Genomic DNA, 19683 nt, shown 5'->3' with positions numbered 1-19683 from the left:
TGTGCTAAAACTACTGTATAGATGTGTTGCGTGGACATCACCTCTCAAAGCACCTTTTTTCTTTTACAGTGCTGGGCTTTGCAAGCCTACACAAGTGCTGTTCATCTTATTCATACACACCTAATAATGAGAGCTTCCATGAGGAAGTCCAGCTCATCTTGCTCTGAACACACTTCTGGCAATGTCTGGAAATGAAAGAACAGGTTGACAAGGAGAAGATATTTAAACTTACAGATGTAGACACCTGGCACAATCAAAAGCACTAACATTGTCTGCAGCAATCCTTGTTTCTCTAAAAGAAACCTCACTCTAAGATAATAGCTAGACCATTACTAAACTGGACTGTGACGCCTGTTGAAAGGTAAAGATCAGAACACATGGCCCATCAACGCCACTGCCATCCTCCTCCCAGCAAAGGAAATGGCCCAGAGTGCACACGTAACTGCTCAATATATGGGACTCTGCTGTATAGAGGATGAGGAATGAGACCACAGTTCCTGAGCTCTCTGACAGTAGAATACTCCTACCTCCCAGCAAGGCTACGAACTATAACCAGCAGTAGGACTGTGCTGCTATGTGACCTCTAGGAGAAAACAAGCTAGCTAGGCTGCTGAAGGCCTGGAGAATCCTACCAGGGTCTCTTAGGATTTAGCTTCACATCCAGTGCATATCCATGTTGTAATGGAGTGGTGAGACCCTGGAAAACCAGCCATCTCCTACCTACCTGCAGGCTCTTTGACGTACGTGCCAGCTGCTCTTGGCCCTGTGAAGACTTTTGATCTCTGACTCAAAGGCTTTGGACAGACTACCACACCAGGTGTAGCATGTGGAGGATGGACAGAGGATGGATTTATTTTTGATACCTGCAGTCTACTGCAGCTGTATGGGAAATCTTTGCCTATTTACTATTTACAGACCTCTTTTAATTGTCTCACAAGCCCATATGCTACAAGCTGTACCATCGTTATGATGGATTAAAGTGTTGCAACAGAGCAGCAACCTTTCTAGCCACATCCTTCAGTACTATAGTAACGCTTAATTCATCTTCATTTTTATAATGCATTGGGACTCTTGGGTGAAAGGTGCATGAAACCATCATGATAACTTGTACACTGTCACTTACTTTCACAGCCACCTGCAAGGGAGTGGGGTCGCTGGGAATCCCTGCCACCTGACCTTCATATACCTCACCAAAGGCTCCGTGGCCCAAACCCCTGGACAGACCAGAGAAGACAAGAAGGTTTTACTACAGAGAACACACATTATAACACTGTGGTCACAGCTCACAGAACGGGCTCACAATTTTCATGGTGGTGAAACAGGAAGAACTGGATATTGACACTGACGATACCACTCCTCACACTATGCAGGGGACCAGACCTTGATGTGATCTATCCTGGACCTACAATGTATTTAATTGGTAGGGAAAGCAATGCTCAAAAGTGAACAGTTCCCGGTGAAATCAAGCTGCTGGCACTGCAGTGTGTAATGGATAGCACTCTTCTATGGCTCTGGTGTCAGTGCACTAGTGGTGGGTGCTCCAAAACAGGTCAATAAAGATAGGTCTTAAGTCTTGGTGTTTCCACACCCTAAACACATTAACAGTTCCCATGATGTTTATGCATCACCAGTAAAGAAGACACTGCACAAGAAACTAGGAAACACAATGATTCTCAAAGGACCTGAATTCTAAACAAAGTATCTTTTCCTGATTGATTTTGTGTTTCTGGGTAAGTACCTTCGCCAGTAAATGGTGATAATAGTGCTTTGTAAAGCACTCGGCTCTAGGAATTTGTGCTGAGAATCATTTCTGGTATTGATATTATTATGAAATTTACAGTTTTATTTTGAATATGGGTACAAGAAAAAAGAGAAAGGAATTAAAGTAATCACACAACCGATGCTGTCTTATGTCCTTGTGATACAGGCTTTGCATATCTGTCTCTTCAATCTTCGCTCACTTAACGTTAATTCAACTAGTACAACAATAGCTACACCACACAGGTGGCACGTCATAACAACATAGTGAACTTTGGCAGAGAACGAGGCTGCATCCCAGATCTTGAGTCTCTCTTAACCCTGCACGGGCTGCACATTGGGCAGTAGTAGTTTGAGCCTCTAAGAGACATTCCTGCATTTCAGTTCAGGTAAAGGGTTCCAGTAAGGCTCTGTTCCACAATATGCACTTTCCTGGTAGAGCCAGGTCTGGCCTGAGAGCCCCACTGATTCTGTTATCTGGTCTATTGATGGACTGTTTTTGCATGGGCTGTTGCCCTCCTGTCTGTTCCAACAGGTGCTACAAAGGGCAATCTGCTCTGTTGTTGCATAAGCTCCATCTGCAGTTTCACCAGGATAAGACCAGTCTAGGCAGTGAAATCACAGCGAGGACTTGCATTGCCTGTGACTCAGTCACTTCTTTTAATAACATTTTGTAGGTATCAGCTTGAGACACTATTCTTGGCTGTACCTGATCAAATTATTACAAACTGAGGTATAAAACACATCTCCACAGCTCACAACTCTCACTCTTCCCAAAAAGCCCACCTTCCCTGCCCTTATCAATTCCCAGCTGTATCCTCTGCTCTCTGCAGCATGCCACGCTTCAAAAATCCTTTCAGAGCCCAAGTGACAAAGGCAGCAGCAGCAAAGGGTACACTGGAAACTTCCAGATGCAGTCCAGCAAAATGTGCAGGTAAGGAGGAATGAGATAAGAGACAGCAAAACACTGCAGACTGCATAGACTGCTCTGAGCGTCATATTTTTTAACACCATAAGCTCCCTAGTCTTCCAAGCTCTCCTGCTTCCACTTCTTTGCTTTTTATGTAAAACTGCATGGTACCAGGGTAGTGTCACATTCACAAGTGGCATGCGCTGTATCCTGCAGTAGAGCAAGGTGGGAAAGAACTCTGAATTTTCATGTTTTTCTTAAGAGACTATTTCGAACTTTCCGAATGTTCTGATCTAGACATGACTATCCTGCTGGCTTTACGTTCCTGTCTTTTTAATACTGTGTGGCAGTCTCAATCCCATTACTTTTCCTGCTATTGTACTTAAGGATGCTGTTGTCTTTACCAAAGATGCCAATCAAAGGCTTTAAAAGAGCCTCCTACAAGCCTCAGCCTTCCTAGCATTTCATCAGTTAATACAGTCTGCAAAAGATGTGTCTGAATTACCAGTGATGACTCTTCAGTTCCTCTCATAATCCCAGAAGATTAACACTGCACCTGTAAAAGCTGAAGGAGACTGCCAAAGTCTAGTCTGCTCCACATAAGCCTAACTACTGCAGCTTTACATCTTTCTTATGAAAAGGGGCATGAGTCGAAAAGTGCATGAGATTAAGTACGTGCCTGCACAAAGACATGAGTTCATAGTCACGTAAGAGAAGACAGCATACGTGAATGTATAGTGTGAAGCGTGGGGAAGGCAAAGATTAATTTACCGGATGAGGGAGATGTTTTTTCGAGGCACCTCTTTGAGGTCACTAATGGATGTGGTCTTTCCTGCAAAGCAGTAGTTGGGATTGTAGTCTGTCATGATAGTGGAGGTACGCAGCTTGCTCAGCTTATATTCTGGGCTCTGTAACTCCATCTGCATGGCTTGTAGCTCCTGGTGCTTCCGACGATACACTAAATATGGAGAACACAGTAAACCAGAGACACAGATTGACTTTGGAAGAGAACAGCAGCTGTGTGGCACATCTCACTGGAATTCACTGTGTGGCCAAATTTCAGTGAATCAAACCAGACAGTGACACTCTTGTATTTCTACATATCAAATAATTAGAGATAGAAAATGGAATCTGAAGTTATCCAGGAGCCTTTGATTTCCGCATCTTATGAAGAAGCAGACTTATGCTCATGAGCTGTTCAGAAGAAGTAAAATGAATTTCACTTGCAGAGATCTCTCAATTTCACTGTTCTGAGGTTTTCGCTTTGTTCTACTTAGTTTAACTGGACCTTCCAAGTATGAGTCCAGTTCCAAACTTGAAGGAGTCTGGGTATAACCAACTTTCCTAAATCACACAGAAGTGACTAGAAGTCTGAAATGAATTATTGCATCATATTGTTCAAAACGGATAGACTAAACTGTTACCTCGGAATAACACACTGTACATAAAATTAGCTCATTTTGCAAAATTTCCTCTGTTTCTAAACAACAGAGTTGGACTAAATTTGAAATCAGTTTATAGTAGTGTTATATTCCTTGAATCACTTCACTGATACTTCTGAAATGTCATTAGAAATCACACCCAGAAAGAAGACATCCTGTGGATATTCCTTAAAATAGTAATTGATATTGCAGTACTTTTTTCAAAGCAAGATGCCAATTGTGAGCAGGTTAAATCACTATTATCCTCATTATTGATTTCTGTGGGAGCTGGATTGAGCCCAAAGTGTGACGGTAATAGCTATTGCATCTTCTCCAGCAGATCTTGCTCAGGGGAAGAATTTAAGGGGTAAACACACACTCGCAAAGGCAGATGGATGTAATGACCTATCCACAAACCCTTCCTGTCCTCCATTTTCCTCCTCATTGCTTTTGCTTTGATTTTTTTAAATCGCTGCTCTTTCCTGAGATGGTAATGATAGGCCGGTTGGATGGAAAGAGGATTACTCTTCCACTCCCTGAGAAGTAATTAGTAATTTTAAAGGGGTACTGTCAGGCCAGAAATCATACATGTAGGACCATATGTGTGCAACTGATAACTCCTGAAATTCTGAAAACTGAAACAGCTGTGCAAATCTAATTTAATAGTTGCCATTTGCTGCTCTGGGTACGTGCCTCCTCTCTCCCAGACTATACACAGTGTGGACAAAGAAAGGTGGTAGAGCTGTGGTTTGAATGCCAGGCTGCTTTTCATTGATTCAAATCTATTCTGCTTGTAATCAAATGCAGGAGAGCAATTGTTTAAAATAAGAAAATGAAAGGGTGAAAAATACCTTTTAGAATTTCAAATAAAGATGCCAAGAATGCCCACACCCTACTAAGTAGCAGTTTGTAAAAGGGGAACCTATGTGAGAATTTAAAGCTTAAACGTCATACATTAAGAGTCTAAATCTGTATATAGGCACACAAATAAAGAAGCTTGCTTTTAGGCATTAGGCACCAACAGCTCTCACAAAACCAGCAGCAGCTGTGTTCTGGCAGCTTTACACTACAACACAAGCAATAATGTCTCTTTTTGAGGTGCAGTCAGTAACTGAAACCGCCTCAAATTGGTCATTGTGGTAGAAACAGCTACTGAAATCTGAAGTTAAGGCGTGTGTGTGGGAAGGTGTCATTAAATACAGCAGTAGCTAAAAACCTGAATCCTGTTGCCTCCCAGGGCCCAATTATCCCTGGCTCAGATCCAACCCTCATATGAAAATATCTTTTGCAGAGAATCACTCACCTATCATGATTCCTGAAAAAGCCAAAATTAAAGCAGCCACCAATGCTGAGGTCACTACAGACAAGACCAAGGAGAGAGGGAGATGAACCACTGGCTCAGCTGTAACAGAGGCAGGAGAAGAAGGAATTACGTGTCTGAAATGATCTACCAACAGCCACTTTTTTCCAGACAGATTTTTCTGCTTTTCCTTCCATTTACTCATCTGCTGCTCCTATAGTGTAGGAGCAACCTCTGGTATGATCAGTTCTCAGGATCTATGACCTCTAACACCTCATTGTTTCACTTTCCTCAATTAATATCAAGCCATTAAAACAGATGGTTTGCTATCAAGGAATTAACATGTGCACTCCCTGGGTATGAAAACAAGACCATAAAAAACAGGGGCAGGAGGTTGAGGAGGTGGAAAGAACATTACATTGCCAGGGTTAAAGTGCTGCTATCAATGCCAAATCACAGCAAAAGCAGAAGAGGGACTGCAATATATCATCTCCTACATGCATCTAATCCAGGCAGAAAAACCTGGTAACAGTAAGCATAGTACAAAGTATTGCAAAGCTGCATCCTCACTTGGGAGCACAAGGCATTCAAAGACCATCCACTAAGGTTTACTTCACCCTGGCAAAACGACTATGCTTTTTACCCATTTTACAGATGGGAATGGTAAAAATACAGAACAATTTTCCCAGGGCAATACAGAACAATTTTCCCAGGCCAGTGACAATGCTGACAGCAGGGTCCCGAAAGCCTGGAGTCACTTGCTCTAACTGCTGGACAAGAATTTGAAGGAAACCTAGTAAGGGAGCTCTGAGCACTTGGTTTTTCAAGTAAGGCAAGCGTAGGCACTGTCTCTAGGTTTCCTCAGAGAGATCTCACACAGAATTTCATATGGATTCTGCACCTGCACCTTATATGCACAAATCCACAGGGATTAGAGTCTTCTTCACCTTGTACATTTTTTTGGGTTCTTAAAGAGGATTGACCTGGAATTTAAGTTTAGCTGGAAAATTCCTTCAGTGAACAACCCTTCATGATTTCAGAGCAGACCACAACCAAGCGCAAAATCTGACTCTCGTCAGCGCTGCCCAGTATGCCAAACATACGCCGTAAAGCGAACCAGCAATGCTGCTCTGTGCACCATTCCTCAGCACTGAAGTATCTGTATCTTAGCAAAATAACTCTGCAGCATATACCAGCACAGACCAGCAGGAAAGATGTCAGTTCAACAGAACATTCAACAGAAGCCAGTTTTAAGAAAGACTAGATAACACTTTCAGGATGTCTTACAGTTCAAACTACAGATTTTTGCCACGCATTTTCTGTTTCACATGCTAGCAGCTTACCCCATACACCTACTTACCTATGCAAGACACACCATCCTCAGCCAACTCTGTGCCTGGCTCACAAAAGCAAATGACTTTTTGAGTCTCAAGATCAACGCGGCACTCGTCCATCTCACAGTGACTGCAGTTAAGATGCAGCCTAATATCCACCTCTCCATGCCCCTCTGTCACTAGGGAGTGGATGAAAGAAGCTGAGTTAATTACTGAAAAGATTATTCATATCGTTTCCTTGGGCACTGACAGAAACAGGGGACATGGTGGTCATGATTGCCAGATGTGGCAGGGTGGGCCCCATCAAAGAAACCGATTTCTCCCCACCTTCCATAGCTCCTGTCCTTTTCTTATCTAGACAATAACATCCAGCTAAATTAGCTCCATTGCAGTTGAGGTGCCCTGGCTCTCTTTGAGCAGATAGTCCTTACCAGGTTAGCAAGGAGGTTGCTGTTGAGGCCAAGGGAAACCTGCCCTTTCAGCCGTTCGTGGGGCTCACCCTTTTCTTTCCTGGCCTTTACTCCCTCTGAGATCAAACACTGCAATGTTTTCAAAACTTCTGGGCTGAATCTACCAGGCCAGAGTGCATCTGCATTTGAAAATACTTCTGGCTGTTCTAAAGCAAACATTTTTTTTTTTTTTTGAGCAAATAGATATTTTTGTATTTTCTGAACACATCGCAAACATATTCAAGACACTGACTTCTGGGCAAACACAGGCTGGAGTGGCAGTATTTGTCACTCCCATGCACTGCTGGGCAGCACTGCTCTGTTTTCTCTAGAAACTCCCTGGTCCAAGCCAGATACATTGCTGAGGGATGCTCTAAGGAAAATGTTTGTTAGTGAATAGTCAGGTGCTTTGTCTGTTTATTTTGTAAATTATCTGAACTACGAGGTTCTGTTACCACTTTCCTTGGCCAAAATTATTCTATAGACTGGTAGACTATATCATTGGGAAGTGTTTTCTAATAGACCTGACATTGTCTCCACCTGCTTTCTTCCTGCTACCTCTGTTTATTCCCCATTGGACTTATGCCATCTTTCTGCCTCCTCATGTTCATGATGACACTAGGCTATACTCAAAGGCATTTAAAGTGTCCTACAGATGCAAACGATTCTTAACATGAAAGGAGACTTCCGACCAACATGAATACCTTTAAGCGCTGGAGTGTATAAAGTACCAATTGGATTAATAAAGGACACACCATCCTCCCCATCCATCTCTGGGTCATTGTCCACTGCAGCATTGCCACCTACGTCAAACCAGAAGTTACCTTAACAGGCAGAGGCTCATTAGCGCTAAAATACAGATAAGCACTGCAAACATGCATGACTGCAGTATATTTAGGGAGGCATCCAAATGAGAAAAGAGAATAAATCAAAGTATTTAACACATAGGGAACACTTAGTGAGTTGTGACATGAACCACTGGTCTTTCATCTCTAGGACTTCAATTTAATTGCAACAGCTTGTGACAATCAATTTCTTAGCTCTGAGGTTTTAGGCAGACTGTTGCAAACTAAGGCACACCTAAAGCATAAACTTCATCTTTAATCATTTGGATGCTGTGAAAACAAAAAAGCCCTTCTTAAAATTAATGTGGTCAAGAGACTGGAAAACACCAGAACTCAAGGGCTAAGTTCAGTACCCTTGATGATCAAGGTATGTACTGTGTCAGCAGAGGGAATGGATAATCCGATATCCTTCCTCTCCTTCGCACCCTGAAAGCAGGGTGGTCCACCAGGAGTGGGGACTGAAGGAATTTACGAGTTGCTCATTTGTGCTTGGACATATAGAACATATTGGGAGCAAAGTACGGGCAATATGTAGAACATATTAGAAGCACAGTATGGGCCATATATTTAGTACTGCAAGCATGCAAAGATTCCCCCACCCCACCCAAAAATGGCTTTTCCTCTTTAATCATCTTCAGTGAAATTAAAATTATGTCATGTGAGGCATTCTGTTGGAAAAAGAAGCATTACACAGTAACATTGGTACAAAACATGCACTTAATCATTTAAGCTCATCACTTCCTCTCAGGATTTCTAGTCTATCATAGACTTCATTTAAGCTGTGGAGAGCCAGGGGTTAAGAAGTCCACCACAGTGCAGATGGCTGAAGAAACTATGTGGCCCAGGAGATTATGGGTTAGTAGAGATCTTGAATCTGGCCCACACCAGTTATAATCAACATAATGCCATCTGACAGCTGTCCTGAGACCAGCAGCACATGAAATTAGCTCCTTGTTGACTGAAGTCAACACCACCGTCATTATTAAGAGGGGTCCTGGCTGGCAGCCTGAGCCTCTGCCCCCAGAGACCACCTGCACAGGACCAAGGCCCACCCACAGCAGGGCAGGGTAGAAGAAGCTGCATCTTTCCCCTGGCATAAAGCCTGGCTGCCAGTCTCCAGGACCAAGGTACTCAAAACACAGGTGCTGGCAAACAGGAGCACAGAGCCTGTGGCTCCTCCTTCTTTAGCACTATAACCCCAAAATGGAAGGCTCAAGAATCACAGCAGGATCTTGATGGCACATTCTGCAGAGTGCAAAGCCAGGATTACAGCTGAAGGACTGACATCTGGCTATTTGCTCAAAGACTAAATGCCATACGTTCATCTACTGCTAAAAAGGCAACATACAGACATACTAGTACATCACAGTCAAATATGCCAGCTACAGGAGAATTATCTATCAGCGTTTTGCTGATCATTAGCACTAAAGGAGGGGAAGGGACACCTTGAACACGAAGCCACTTTACCTATATATCCTCCGCCTCCTCCACCTGAGGAGCACCCCCCTCCACCCCCTCCGAAACCCCCTCTTGTCTCCCACCCCCACTTCTTCATGGCCTGGGGGCAGGATCTTCCTCCAGTAGCACCTTCCAGCAAGGATTTTCCTGACCACAGGAAGGAAGTGTTATCATTCCAGCCACCTCCACCACCTGCAGTTAAGAGAAGAGAAAAGGCAAAGGCAGGGGTTATTTTTGTGTAATAAAACCCTGCAGGGATCTGCAGAACAAGCATTCCTTCAAAGCACCTCAGCTGAAAGTAAGAATCTCATGCCTTGGTTAGAAGAGGGGATGGGCTAGCTACACAGTGCTACAGTGACCCTTCTGTAGGGCTTTTGACCATGTTAATCATCTGCACCTCTTTTCACCTACTGTACAATGACAAGTATTTTCTACGGAAAATGTAAAAAGATATCCCTGCCTATTCCCCAACCACTTGTTTCTGGTTTACAAAGCCTTCCCCTTCTCTTTGCAAAAAATAATTTTGAAAAAAACTCTATGTCAGTTCTGAAGTGGAACAAAAGGAATTTAGTGAAAGGGATGTGAAAACATGTCCCAGCCCCACTCTAAATGCAACATACTCACCAGTGACTCACTTTCAGCTCTGCTGGTTGTTCAGTCCAAGGTCTCTTCACAGAGACTTCTAGCCAGGGTGCAATTATGCTCTTTCTGCATAAGCCAGGGAAACTGTGAGTATGTCTACACAGCGCAAACAGTGCAGCGTGCAGGATGGCCACATCAGCACTGCAAACTCCCACACCAAAAATCAAACAACTTTGCTTATCAGAGGCATTATGTTATTTTGGGAGAATATTGCCATTGCTATGGCTATACCATCTCTGATACCCCTATTTAGGCCAAGCATCCTGCACTGTGGTTACATCCTACGTGTATCTGTTATACTTCCGTATTCCCCCTGAACTGTGTTTTCATGAGTTTCCTCTCACCTCCTTGTGAGGAGGAATCTGGGAGTACCACATATTCATAAAGGTTTTCTTAAAAAGAAGAAACTTTCCTTACCTGCAGCTCCTGAATTTCCATTCAGCCCTGGAATAGAGGAATCATTCTCCAGCCTTTCTGGATGAAATGTGTCTGTTTTGGCCCTGTAGGCCCTGCCACCACCTCCTGCTGCAATTATCAAGGGGACCGGTTCTCCATTCTCCATCTTAACAGATTCAGAAATAAAGACAGTGTTCAAACTGAGTTAGACATGCAAATGGAAATTCAACCACATGCTAGTTAGTGCTCAGCACTACAAATTACCATTGCATTATTTAATGCACCCACGTCCACAAGATTAATGAATAGCACTAGTCCTACCAAGTTCTGCAACAGAGAACAGTGGCAGCAGCAGCTCTATGAATTGTACCTACAATGCTGATGGCTCTTAGAAAGCTTGTAATGTTACCATGCAATGACTTTCATCAAATGAAACAGCTAAGGAGCACTGCTCTGTACAGCGCAATATAGTGTCTCCACTGGTAAAGGACTGCCACACTGGAAACTGAGCATGCAGAGTTAGCTGGAATTATGTAGAAGCTGGGTGATCTAAACGTATTGTTAACACCTGAAACCAGTGTTTGGAATGAGCACTGTCTCAGCTAGTACATGACAGAAAAGATCAGCAGCCTCTAGCTACAGGGTTGCCAACAGAAAACATACAGGCTATCCTCAACTTTTTTTGTCATTGCACTGTATAGGCCAAATGTGTAGCTGAAGTCTAATGCTCTACAATGACAGATATGAATAAAGTCCTGTGCAATTTTGCCCTTTGCTGTAGAATTATATTTCAGCACGTCAGCTTGCATTGAAAAGAATCCAGTTCAAACTATTATGTTTGCAAAGGAAACTCTAAGCCACTGAAGCAACTGTGGCCATACTGCGTAGCACTTCTTCTAAGAAGTGTGAAGGGCCAACTCAGCTCACTACAGCTATCAGATGGAAATGAAGGATGCCCGGAGGCCACATTGTGGATCCTTCCCCAGAGGTGTATAAAGGGTTCTCAGGTACTTCAGGCTGCAATACTAGAGGCAAGTGGCAGGATGTGTTCATGCTGAAGGTGCACGGGGACTACGTTTCCATACCTTAAATATGTAAGTTGCACCTCCTCCGCCTCCACCTCCTCCTGCCCATTCATTGACACTTCTGTTCACACGGATCTCTTCTTCAATCACATTGTTCTCTCCAATGCAGACTTTCTGTATAACATCATTAGTCTGCAAACAGAAGACTAGGTCTGAATTCTGGTAAGAAATCTCCATGTCCTTGTACACACACACAGGCCTCTTGGACCCTTCACCCTCCCAAATCAATAAACTGTCCTCCAGTGAAACTACATAAGCAGAAGCAAGTGAATACTCTTCTAGAAGAACCTTAGCTTTTGCTTCAGGAAGAAATTGTTGCCATTTTAATTGTGTTATTTTGAAGCAAGCTCAGTGCTGATATCTATTACCATGTAAAACAGCTCCATAAACTTTCAACATACAAGATGTAGCAGAATTTACTTCCAAATACTTCCCAGCATTAACTATCTGTATTTCACAAGTGGGGGAAGGGAACTCTGCAATGACATGACTTGCCCCATGTCATACAACAGCCAAATGGCAGAGACACAGAGAGAACTCAAGTTTCTTTACTCCTCTTCCAGTGCCCCGTTGGTTGGGGCCAGGCAGCAAACGTGCAGCTATCCAGAACTAAGGTGTATTGGTGGCTCACGTAGATGTACCAGAGCTAGCTTTAACTTAGGTGGTCACAGCGTGAACAGTAGCAATGAGCTCAGCATGGACTAGCCGCCTACTACTGATCTAGACTTCCAAGCAAATTTTGATGTTCATCTGATGCTTATGCCGTAGTAGCAGTTTTATTGTAATTACCAGTGCTAGCTAGTTCAAAGCCTACCAAAACAGCTGCAATCCCACCTTTGATTGCAATGCTGACCTGATGTTAAAGAAAATCCCTCACTAAAATGCCTTCATGTTTCCTGCTTAGCATTTTTTCCCCTCCACCAATTAGCTCCAAATGTAATGAACCTTCTGTAATAGGCAAAACACTGAATTCGCTAACTGATTTCAAACACAACATTAAACCATCATCTGTAAGTACTTCCAGACTATGACCTAAAAGAGGTAACTGTCGCTCCAATTTTAAATTGGAGCACTAAGTGCAGGACAAGCAGGACTTTGCTGTGAGTATTTGTAAGTTGCAAGCTTTGCTTCTAGCTTATTTTACTTTATATGTTTCATCTCAGTAACGCTATCTTGTTATGCACACTGAACTCACAAAGTCAACACCACTTTAAGGGAAAAATGCACAAACAGTTGTTATAGTAGGATTGATCTTCTGCTTCCTTCTACTTTCATATATGTGTTTTCTTTTGGAAGAGGAACCCAATAAATGTTACAAATTATGCTGTTGACCACAAAATGTGTCAGAGAATGAATGGCATCCATTTTGAGTGTGCAGACTTGGCTATGGAACTAAACAATCCTCCTTTTCCCTAGTCTTCCCTCTCCTTAATTGATTTGGAGTTGGGCAGGGATGATTAATAAAATGACAAAGTCAACGATCTAAAGGAACCACTAGATTACAATTGAATTAAAAAAAAAATAATCCTTCATGGCAAAGACATAACTGATTACAATCCAATCTAGTAAAAGTCCCTTCTACAAGTCAATGCAATCTCTTTGCCTCAATGAAAGAATTACATTAGCACTCAATAAATTCTCACTAAGATTACAGTGGCCTGCAATTTAATGAGTCCATATATTACTCTCAGCTGTAATGTCCTAGCTATAGATGTTAGATGGAAGTTTGAGTTAGGGCATTTCTCATTTCAAAGAGGCTTCATATTAATGGTTTGTTTGCAGATATGTATAATTCCAGTTTTAACATTATTTACTTCAGCACCCAGCCTTGAGAACCTCTCTTTCTTGACTAAATCCTTCAACCTTTCTCTGCTGTAACAGACTGCAAAGCTTTCATCTCTTGGATGCCAGACATTAACAGTTGAGAAATACACAGCATTTAAATGTCTAGCTCAAACCTGTAGGTGAAATTTCAGCAGATAATGCTCAGTTTCCTCTCTAAGAATCTCCTATGCCCTCATCCTCCAAAGAATACTAAACAATTAATAGAATATTGCGCCTGCAAATGGTGGAAGTCGCACTTTTCTATCAATGCATTTGCAGCAGCGATTGGTTAGTAACACAAAAATCAGGACTGACCCAGCAGTGAGTAATTTGTCTCTCCCATTCTTATACAGAGAATAGCCAAACAGGCCCTGTGAAGTGGGTGTCTCCAGAGTTGCAGGGTATTATAATGGGCTGGGCTCAACAGCAGAGCAAAGACTAGGCCCTGTGAAGTCAACCTTGAAGACTGATCTCCAGAGGAAAGGAAGGCAGAGTTGGCTTTTCTCTCCCAAAACCCACACAGATGCTCTGAGACATGCAGATCAATCAGGAACCTCTCGTGTATTATCAATGGGGCCTGAATGTTGAAAAGGAAGTAAGCACAGTGATACGGTACTTCATCTTTTCACACTCTTGCTCTCCCAGTAAAACTGCAGCTACCCGTTAGAAGCATATAACCCAAAACCCCTAAAGGACAATGATTTTCTCTGTAAGCAGACAAAACTCCATGGATTTGGCAAAACTCCAGTGATTAAGGCAAAACAGAAAGGGTGATCACTTACGCTAGGACAAGCATCTTCTCCTTGCTGTCCCACCAAGATATACAAAGTATCATCCTTCTGGAGGTCAAAAATTCCCAGCACAGACACGCCGTGGGACCGCACCATGGTGTTCTTCCCTCCTTTCCCACCAGCAGCTCCATAGCCTGAGATGCTACAGGAAAAAGAAAACAAGAGCCTGGCACCTCAGTTGTCCCAGACAGGTGGAAGGTAGTACAAACCACTTCTGGGTACTGAGTGTTTTGCACACCTGAACTGTACACAGTGTCACAGGGCCAGGCCCTGAAGACCTGACACTTTAAATAAATCTAAACCCAAAGCCTGAAGACTGAGGTTCTCTGCTCCACATGGACCTATGATCTTGGGTAGCTACAAAACAGCTTCTTTCACTTTGATTCTTGGGCAAACACTTGCTGAGGACAGAGTGAGAAGTCCCTGAAGTTTCAAACTTTCATATATGAAACACATCTTGTTTCCCAGCAGGCAAGCCCTTGAGAGGCTTTGCAGTAAGAAGGAGAAAGAACAGAAGCAGGAGAACCGATAAGTACAGCACATATGGCTAAAGAGAACATTAAGCACGAGATTGACAGGGGGAGATTTGAGAAAGCAGACAGCATAACTGGTCCTGGTATCATGGACCAGATGGGAAACAGCTCTCCTATTCCTGGTACCAGAGGAATACAGAAGAGTAGATGGACACAACGCTACCTGCATAAACAAGGAAGGCAGAAGCCCACTGGCTGAACTCACAGTCACCATGAATGCCTCACTGTCTCCAGCCAGGAGTGGCCAGGTTGCATACACAGGCTGCTGCAGTCTCAGTTGAAGATCTGGGACTTTTATTTCAAGCAGTCAAGATTCAGACATCCTTGCTGATATACCCAAAGATTTGGTTGCACCACTGTATTGCTCAGCTTCTCCCTCTCCCTTTTTAATTACATAAACTATTTACATACTTCAAGCACCTTTTACCAAAGGATTTCAAAGCACTTTATAAAAATCATGATAAAATACAACTCTCTGCTGCAACAAAAGACTGAGTTACTCAAGTTTCTAACCAAGTGAGTAGTGGTACAGCAGCTCAGTTTAGATCTGAAATAAGCAGGTGATTCTCCATTGACTTCAGTAGCTTTGCAGCTATTTCCATCAGAGCAAAATTCAACCTGGAGAGTGTAAACAGTGGCTGCAGGGCTGAGAATAAAAAACTTCCTCTTGGCTTCCTACCAGTTACAGTATAGGTGCTCTACTTCACCTCCTTCTTTAGCACCTGGCTGGTCTTTGTCCAGCGCAGTCCTGCATGCAAACAGGCTACAAGCAGAACGGACCAGCAGTGCCAGCAACTTGCCTTAAGGATTAACATGAGGAACTCACCTTGTGATATCGCTCCAAGGCAGTCAGCATGGAGCAGTTCTGATGTCAAAGCAACTGTGCAACATCAAGTGCCTCATAAAGCACATTAGATCCTCATAATGTGACAAGATTATGTTCATGCCACTGTTGATAACCAAAGCAATCATTCCTCAGTAAGGCTGCACTGGAGCCAGCAGAAAAAGTGATGGACACAGCACTGGGCTACCCTGAACAGATGCTGCATGAATCTGAAGACCGAGTTGATTTGCTGTAGAATTTTGTAATGGCTAATGAGGTGCACTATCAGGCACGGCAAGCTGGCAGGGCTAATCGGCTGCAATTAGGGGCCATATTTTTCTGTGTATGAACAGATTTTGCATACAAGCAATGATGTCAGGAAGTTCAGGAGAACCCATTTTGATCTCATTCACAGGCTACAGACAAATAAAAACCAGTAGATTCAGGTGACAGTCATTCCCTATTCAAAATGGGTGTCACTATTTAAACAGATGGGTTATCTTGACTTCAAGTTTTAGCAGGATCCCTTTCCCTAGGCACAACTTTCTTTTACAGAAGGAATCCATTTAACCATATTGGCCTTGAAGAAAGATCAAACCACCCTGAGCAGATATAACCAGAACACAGAATACCTTCCACTGTTTTCCTCCTTTTCTTTTACTATGAGACTTGTAGGAACTGAAAAAGAAAATGACGTCTTCAGGAAGGATCAGGATGAGCAGAGTGCACTGCCTGTGCAAACCAGGGACAGAGGAAGAAAAATCCACCAGGTCATGGGAAACACTGGAGCTGGTTTTGAGAATATGAGAAAATTTAGTGCCTAGGCTGGCCAACCTAGGACACCTTTTTGCATTTCACTGTGCCATGTTCTTGTGCTACCTTACATGAAGGGACCAGAGAAAAGAGAGGACAGTGAAAGTGACAACAAATGGGGTGCTTAGCAAAATGGACCAAAGACTCTTGCTTTGAAAATGGAAAGAATTCAGGTAATGGATAGTAATGTCTACACTTCTCTCATATTTGATCATAAGCCTAGATATGGGATGACAAGACCTTCTGAATGCTTAGAAGGAAATCTGAAAAGGAAAATATTCTTTTATATTGCCTAACTTTATTGTTATACGATGTGCAGTCCTGTGGGAGCAAACCAGATGATTTTGTCCATATCGGCATGGCAGCACGTAGGACTCCCATCTTCAAATGAAGCTACAACGCAGTGTGTGGCAGCTTACCCAGACCTTCACAGATGGTGGGGTTTTCTGGGTGTGCTTAGCTTGTGCTAGTAGAGTTTTGTGCAAAGTTGAGCTTTCTGTCTTTGCATTTTAATAATGCATACTCTGCCTTGTGTTCACAAATCTATATCCTTCTTATGCAATTATCAGGAATGTAACTCACTGCTCTACATTATGCAGCATAAAACACACTGATATGGCATAACAACAGCTTTCTTAAGAGCCCAACAGCCAGCTCGAGGATTTTATCTCTGGGTCAGGTATATTGGAGATGGCTATCAGACTAACTTACAGGACCTGGAGTGTGGCTGGCCTGCAGGGGAGAGCTAAATACAGGCAGTGGGTCCAGGCTCTGGGAAGCCCTAGAACTGATATTGCAACTTGACATTTTCCTAGGGCTACGCTATACTGAGGGGCTCTGCTGCCCCTTCAGCAGCCCAGAATCAGGAAGATGTCAAGTTAATTTAAGCCCACAATTGCCTCCTCCTTCCCTTAGGCTGTCAATTCTCTACTATAGCCTTAAGTGGTGCAGAAGAGAATGTCATCCATTTATATATAGGTTACCAATGACATTAGCAAGTTATTATCTATACAGAACCTAAAAGTCGGTTAGGTCATTTATAGGACTTAAATAGACAGGTCTGCCCTGCAGGACCTGTAGTTTGTATCATGTAGCAAAAATTAGCCTACAGTTGCACTGGAATTCTCCCTCTTATTGGGCTGTGATATTAAAGAAATGACAATGTTGTAAGTTTATTGCCTCTTTTCTTTTGTGCTATACTTTATAACCATATTTACTGAATGCTGGTCCTGAAAAATTCTGTTCACCTCAGGCAACTCTTTTTTGATGGCTGAGTAAAAGATCATTAATGCTTTTTTCATTACCATCAATCCTTGTGGTAATAGGCACTCAGGCAGAACTTGAGCCTAGCCTAGCCAGTTTCTTGAAACTGCTTTGCAGTAGACTTCTGTTAGAGACTGACATCTACCCTCAATACTCTTTTTCAATAAAAAGAAAAAAAAGGAAGGTGCCAGTAAGTTTTAACTGAAATTTGTTCAAAACCTTCAGTGGAATGTTCTGCTTTGAAATCCATGATACCATCATTGGTTTCAATAGGGAATATTGCATAAAAAAACACCACTAGACAGTCATTGATTCAAACAGACAGTTCTGCTTACAAAGTGATGCGTGTTAATAGTTTGATGTTAACCACAGTGAACCAAACTTCGATTGTACTTTTTTCCCCAGCATGAGCAAAAAGAAAAAAATGATTGGTAAAAATCTGATTAAGTGGCATTGAACCTTATCTGATCATCTCCCTTAGAAAATAACTCCACAGACGGATTTACGTGTTAGAACCCTCAGTATCACAGAACCTAACATTTAGGTGGCTGGCTTCCAAAATCAATTCTACAGTGCTCACGCCTAGATTCTAAACAGTCAAGATGCTGAGCACAGCTTGGTGCAAGCTATCCCATAAGAAATGTTGACGTACGATTGTGCCTCCTATACTGGGTTGAGAGTGAGAAAAACTCATTCTGATCCCAGAATTCAATGGACAGCATATAGGAACATGTCTGTCCCTTGGCCTGGGGAGGTCAAAACACTCGATTTTCAGTTACTTATAGAGCTCTCCCAACCTGTAACTATTTAGGCTAAAGATATGTCCGTCTCGGCTGTTTCTCCCTCTTCTCTCTCTCACCAAAAAGTTGCATCTTCAGTACTTCATATATGCCTAGCATGTATTTGCAGCTTGAAGAAGTTTCGAACGCAAAGATATATCATGAATATCAGAGATGGTTGCCTTACCTGTATGTGTTGGTTGCTGGTACTCTCCAGATCTGAATGCCTTGGAGAATCCCTTCAGCTCCTACAATCACACTGAGATTGGAGTTCCTGTAGGCATCATTGCATTGGCTCTGCGTGGGGCCATACGGTCCGCTGGCACCACATGTTGTGAATAACCAGTGATCTGAAATGAGGATGTATACAAAGCATAATCTGAACGTCCAAAGATCAAGTAGCTGTTCTGCTCTTTATTAACTTTCTTGTACTGGACCAAGAGAAGAACCTGGCCCCTGAGGTTTTAGCCAGAACAAACACAGAATTCTTCTAAAAGACTCATAGCGCTGTGTATCTCAGTATTTGACAGCTTTTCATCTATGTCTCCTGAAAGCTATCACAACTACGAACACATAGCTTTACTTTTTCTAAGGCTCAAAAAGGCAAAGATCACAGAGTAGAGTAAAATGCAACACAGACCACCCAGTTTTGGGCTCTGCTCTATGGGCTGTTAAAGTGCATGCTCATCACCTCAAGACTGGTGCATTTTAGCCCTGTCAGTTTCTACAGACATTTAATTATTCAATGTATTTTATATGGGAAAGTAGCTGTTAATTATACAAAAACCTGTGAATACAACATCATCTCAGTGTTTAAAACATAACAATAAACTAATTATATTTCTAATAATGATTTGTTCACAAGAGATTCAAGTTAAGCTGCAGAAGGCAAAACACCTAACTGAGGCCTGTAAAACAAGCATTCAGCTCTGCATGTTCTAGGCCATTACTGCAAGTGTAAATCAATGCATCCCCATTGAAGCCATTTTCATCAACCAGAGATACTAGTGCCGTATGAATAGATTTCTAGAACAAGGCTTTGCTGATTTGTGCCTCAAAAATCTGATTTTTTAATTTGAATACATGATGCTGAAAACACCATCCTTCTCCTTAAAGATTCATTACTAGGACCAGCACAGTTGCAAGATCACAATGCTCTTGTAAAATCCACCCTAACATATTTGCTAATATATCAGGAAGTATTTCATATGTAATCAAAAAGGTCTAGATGGAAAAATAAGTGGACTGAGCATTTTGGT

General features: G+C 42.5%; 1 protein-coding gene across 1 annotated transcript in view; it reads right to left on the bottom strand.

Moving 5' to 3' along the window:
- Nucleotides 1-19683, bottom strand: part of ALK (ALK receptor tyrosine kinase) — a 324766-nt gene that overhangs the window by 18541 nt on the left and 286542 nt on the right. Inside the window, exons 12-22 of the mRNA XM_054822404.1 lie at nt 18612-18774; nt 14205-14355; nt 11599-11730; nt 10535-10679; nt 9605-9667; nt 7877-7975; nt 6750-6902; nt 5393-5491; nt 3440-3626; nt 1124-1214; nt 121-185 (exon numbers count right to left, since the gene is read on the bottom strand). Of these exons, the coding sequence (XP_054678379.1) occupies nt 121-185; nt 1124-1214; nt 3440-3626; nt 5393-5491; nt 6750-6902; nt 7877-7975; nt 9605-9667; nt 10535-10679; nt 11599-11730; nt 14205-14355; nt 18612-18774 (1348 nt within the window). The remainder of the gene's footprint in view (nt 1-120; nt 186-1123; nt 1215-3439; nt 3627-5392; nt 5492-6749; nt 6903-7876; nt 7976-9604; nt 9668-10534; nt 10680-11598; nt 11731-14204; nt 14356-18611; nt 18775-19683) is intronic.

Source organism: Grus americana, chromosome 3 (assembly GCF_028858705.1).
Source record: "Grus americana isolate bGruAme1 chromosome 3, bGruAme1.mat, whole genome shotgun sequence".
Lineage (NCBI taxonomy): Eukaryota > Metazoa > Chordata > Aves > Gruiformes > Gruidae > Grus > Grus americana.
Note: the sequence above shows the minus strand (reverse complement) of the source record. Positions and strands in the feature narration are given on the sequence as shown.